This window comes from Solanum pennellii, chromosome 5 (assembly GCF_001406875.1).
Source record: "Solanum pennellii chromosome 5, SPENNV200".
Classification (NCBI taxonomy): Eukaryota; Viridiplantae; Streptophyta; class Magnoliopsida; order Solanales; family Solanaceae; genus Solanum; species Solanum pennellii.
This window is the reverse complement of record NC_028641.1, coordinates 70,120,264-70,125,638: the sequence shown is the minus strand read 5'-3', so window position 1 is coordinate 70,125,638 and position 5,375 is coordinate 70,120,264. Positions and strand designations below refer to the sequence as shown.

The 5,375-nt window shown below is 31.4% G+C and overlaps 1 protein-coding gene and 1 pseudogene across 1 annotated transcript; one reads left to right on the top strand and one right to left on the bottom strand.

Annotated features, from left to right (window-relative positions):
* The first annotated feature begins 603 nt into the window (after positions 1–603).
* On the top strand, positions 604–2,158 carry LOC107020227 (annotated as a pseudogene).
* A 1,061-nt stretch (positions 2,159–3,219) lies between these two features.
* Positions 3,220–3,742, bottom strand: LOC107019700 (protein PELPK2-like). Its single transcript, XM_015220091.2, has one exon. It carries the CDS (start codon positions 3,727–3,729, stop codon positions 3,406–3,408), a length of 324 nt encoding a protein of 107 aa, XP_015075577.1. The 5' UTR covers positions 3,730–3,742; the 3' UTR covers positions 3,220–3,405.
* Between the last annotated feature and the right edge of the window lie 1,633 nt (positions 3,743–5,375).

The window sequence follows — 5,375 nt, the reverse complement described above, 5'->3', positions numbered from 1 at the left end:
CATTTTATCAGAAGAAGACACGTTAGCTGAGAAAATGAAAAGGCAAAATTGATTAACAAAGAGGAGACACCTAACCATATACATAATTGTAAAGACCAAAATAACCCTTGAAGCAAGCATTGTTTTACCAAAATAACCCTTGAAGCAAGCATGTTGATTATGCCCTTTCTAATATAGGAGTAAAATATAAGAAAGAATCTTCTTCTGTAATAATTTTGTGTACACACCTAATTATGTATAGGTCAAAAAAAAAAAATTCATTCGTCTCAATTTAAGTGACATTTTCCGAATTTCATAATTTAAATAAATCTATTTTGCCGTAATTTTTTATTTATGTTGGATTGCCAATTATTGTGAATTATAGTACTTTTTATGTAGTTTACAAATATATATATTTTATTTCACACGCAGATTTCGATCAAATTTAAACTGTTTGACTCTCAAAAAACGAAAAGTGCCTTATAAAATTGGGACAGAAAAAATACAAATACTTTAGTTTAGACATATGAGCAATTCCTATCTATAAAAGGGCAGAGCTACTCATGTAATGATGAACCACACTTGTTATTATAACTTTGTGATATATCATAACATAGAAGAGAGATGAGCCTTAAAGGAAAGTTAGTTTCTGAGATAAACATCAAGTGTAATGAAGATGTTTTTCATGAGATCTTTAGGCAAAGACCACACCATCTCTCAAACATATGCCCTGATAAGATACAAAATGTGAATATTCATGAAGGTGAATGGGGCACTGGCTCTGTTAATTTTTGGAACTTCACCCATGGTAAACATATATTATATTTGATTTTAATATTTATTATGAATATGGTCCATTAGTTTGTCTTTATAAATTTGTTTTTAGTTGTATTATACCTTACATGCATAAGAATAACATATATATATATATATAGAGAAGGGGTCATTAATTTGATCCAACACATTTGTTGATTCAAACGGTTTTTAACCCGTTTAAATTCAATCTAAATAACTTGATCATTTAAAAATAAAATTAGTAGTATGAAATCTTCAAATTTTTTTTCCAGATGGAATAGAAAAGGTGGCAAAGGAAATAGTTGAAGAAATAGATGAAGAAAATAAGTTGATTAAAAAAAAGATGATTGAAGGAGATCTATTGGAGGATTACAAATCTGTTATTTGTAGTTTAGATGATTTGACAAACTTAGGGACCTCATAAAGGTACCGGGTTTCTTACTTGAGTATTGCAGGTTCTTACTTGAATATTGCAGGTTTCTTGTTTGAGTATTGCAGATGAAACAAACCCAGGGACCTAATAGAGGTACCAGGCTCTCATGATGACGAGCCAGTTGACTGCCAGCTGGAGACGGTACAGAAAATAGGTGCACACTTCTCGATGGCGTCAAAAAGTGTGACTCTTCCAGCCAATGGCAAAGAGGTTTAGGAAAGTGACTTGTCCATATAAAAGGCACTTTCCTAAACATTTTTTTAGTAGTTTTTGCAACTTGAGAGAAACCTCTTCAAGAACATTTGCAAAGGCTACTAGAAAACAAAGGCAGAATTATTCCAAGAACAACAGCAATCTCTGGAGCTTTTCGTATAGTTGTTAGGAATATATTCTCTTGTTCTTAAACTGTAAACTATTCCTGAATCTCTAAAGGAATCAGTGGGTGGTGTCAAAATTCTAGGTTGTCCAGGTGGGATAGCTTAGTGGGTAGATAGTTTTCTACTTAGGCTTGTTAAGCAATAGGGACTGTTGCTTAACTGTAAGATTGATAACTCTTTCTTACGTTTGTTGTAATCGTGTTTTACTTTTGCTTTTGAAGATTAGTGAAAACGATTGAAAATCCTGTGGAACAGGTCGTGGTTTTACTCCCTTAAGCAAGGAGGTTTCCACGTAAAATCATTGTGTTGATTTTACTGCATTTAACTTTCTGGTAATTTTCTGGAGTGTAGTAAGGGACCTGGTCCATTACTTGTTAAGTGAGAGGCACATATTCTATCAAAATCATTTTACATCACTACTCATGTTGAGACAAAGGGTGAAAAAACAATTTAGTTATTTGGATCATTGAATATGAAAAGAAGAATGCAAATGTGTCAGATCCACATACTTTCATGGAATTTGCTCTCAACATGACCAAATATATTGAGACTCACCACATCAAGTGATACATAAATATATGTACTTAGGAATAATGTGTGGTGTGATTAATGAAAGTTCTTTGAAATATTTACTATATATGTAAAAAAAAATAATAAATGGAGTGAATATGTAATTTCTATTTCGTAAAATTCTGCTTATAATATAAATAAAAGCTACGATTGCATAACAGTTTCCCTTTTCTTATTCCTTAAAATATATATATCCTATTGTACTTTCTTTGATAAAAAAGAAGGAAAAACTAACTATAGTTATAGAAATTTCTATTACATCTACTGAATATAATTATATTTTAAAATAGTTACATGATTAAAATATTTTTAAGAGAGATAGATTCAAGTATCTTAGGGTTTATAGTTCAAGGAATGAGACATCAATGACGATGATAATACACACTGCATTGGTGCAATATGGATGAAGTGGAGACTTGCCTCTGAAGCCTTGTGTGATAAGAAGATACCGCTGAAACTCAAAGGTAAGTTTTATAAAGTCTCCTTTTAACCTGGTCAAATAAGGATTTTTTTTTTGGTGATTCGAACGACATTGTTATGTGAGAATGAATGTTGGCCTCTCAAGAACTCCCATCTCCATAAGATGCATGTTGCAAAGATGAGGATGTTGAGGTAAATGTGTGCTCTTACTAGAAGCAATAAGATTAGAAATGAAGATATTCGGTATAAGGTAGAAGTGGCCTTCGAGGTGGACAAGATAAGAGAAGCAAGATTGAGATGGTTTTGACATGTAGAGAGGAGATGAATAGATGCATTAGTAATGAGGAGGTGCGAGAAGTTGGTCAGAGAGTACAAGGAAGAGGCAGAGGTAGACCGAAATAGTATTGAAAAGAGGTAGTAAGACAGATTTGACGCAACTTCAAGTTACTAATGATATGACCCTAGAAAAGAGGGTACAGAGGGCATATATTAGTTTAGAACGTTAGTAATTATAGGTAACTACAAAATTTTGTTAAATAGGATTAGCATAAATTTTATTATTTAGCTGCAGTATTTGTCCATTGCCACTTATTTTTTTAAAAGTTGTGATAGGGAACTACATAATTAGTTAATGTAAAAGCCACCTCAAAGATATGAAGTACCACTAGAAATAAATATATGTCTTACATAATCAATCACATAAATAATTCTTCCAAAACACAAGAACATTATATTAGGTAACATACATGATAACCCTACATAATGAAATGTGACATTTTAACTATATATGTCACATCAATCAGTGAAAGATAAATTTCATATACCACGTGCTCAAGGCTTTTTAAGCACTTGTGGAATTTTTGATTTTGGCAAAGTTGACAATTTAGGCTTAGAAATGGAAGGAAACTCGAGTTTTGGCAACATTGGAATTTCAGGCTTTGGAAATGTTGAGAACTTCGGCTTTGGGAGTTGTGGCAATTTGGGCTTTGGAATTTCAGGGAATTCAGAAAGATGTGGCAATTCAGGCTTAGAAAGCTCAGACAGAGTTATTTTAAGAAAATGTCGTGCTTCTGCTTGAATTTTATAGTTACTTGCTAACGACAAAGTGATGAGTAGTAACAAGAAAAAAGATGGATTAATGTGGTGATAAGCCATTGTTGAAGGTGATTTTTTTTAGTGTTTTAATTCATATGACTTATGCTTCAGTCTGAACAAATTTATAAGTTGTGAAAAAATGAAAATAGGAACAAAACTTTGGTTGGTGGTTGGTTGGTTAAGAAAAATGTCTGTTAGTTCATCTTCTCAAACAATAATAGTCATAATTTAATTTGCCAAACATTTTTTTCCATGTGTCACATCTACCACACAATTTTATATAGATCTACCCTAACAATGGATTGCTCCCTACTATGTCATTTCTGGAATCTAGTAATTTTTGTTCATGTCTTGTATTTGTATTACCCCTTAAAATATCCACTAGATATCTAGGTATACTTAATGTAAACTTAATTTTGGTCACACCAATGAAATGACTTTAGAGTGTGCGGGATTCTGGGGGTATCTTTAGTTTTCTTTTCGTATACAAGTGCAAATATAGTCCATTCATTTTCACAGGATATAATAACTGAGAAGAAATTATATAACTTTAAAAAAATTTGCTCCAATCACTTTCCAAGTGATTGATTTCATCTGAGAATCGATGACTGGTCGATTCTTTTCCACTATTTATTAAGATCAGAAAATACAATAGGTGTTATAATTCCCAATTAAAATGTTCAAATCTTCATACGACGCACAGGTCGCTACTAAAATGATTTTGTGGCGATTTTATAGGCTTCAATAGGAACTTTAGTCGTCACTAANTGTGGCGATTTTATAGCCTTCAATAGCAACTTTAGTCGTCACTAAAAGTTCAATTTCTTGTTAGATAATATCTCACACAATAGGAATAGTGTTTGGTTGGGTTGGGGGGGCAAGGGGTAGGCATCATTTTCTTTTATAAATTAGTGGTTACGCGTTGGGGGCTAAAATTGAGAACAAACAAATAATTAATGTGTTTGGTAAAATAATTTTGATAAGCTTTTTTCCTATTATATAATGAAGAAAGATAGAAAAGATAAAATTATGAAGTGATTGGTCAAATTAAAAGTACTTAATTATAATTAGCTATAGAATCATAATATAAAAATGACCAACTTATGGTTGATTTTGGATTATAAGCACTTAAGTTATAAACACTTGAGTGCTTGCCAACTATATGATAAGCTTTAAAAATATACTTATAAAGTAGTTTGAACCACTTAGAAACCTAACCTAATGCCTTCTTAATATAAAAAGTAGCTTATTTGGGTACTATCTATAACCAAGAGTCTTTTTCTGTAATAATTGTGTGTAGAATTACATGCACACACCTAATTATGGACCCCTTTGGCCATAGATTTCCCAAGTAAAATTTGAAAAAGTTGACCAAAATGTTTTTGCCAGAAAATATGGCTAAAGTTTGGCCAGAATGATATTTTTTCTATGTTATTTTATATTTTAAACAATTTTTAATTACCTTTTAACTTTAACACGTTTTCACTAATAAATGGAAAAAAATTAGTTTATTTTAAAATAGAAAAAAAATCTTATAGTTTTTAAAATTTTCTAGTCAAATTCTGACCAAATTTTCTGGCCGTTTAGCACTTTCCATTTGTCAAGTAGTGTTTGTCCAAATAATTGTCACTATTTAGTAAATATTTTTGGTAAATAAATCAAATTCCCAAATACTAGTATTTGTTGGTACTTCATTCATGGTAAGC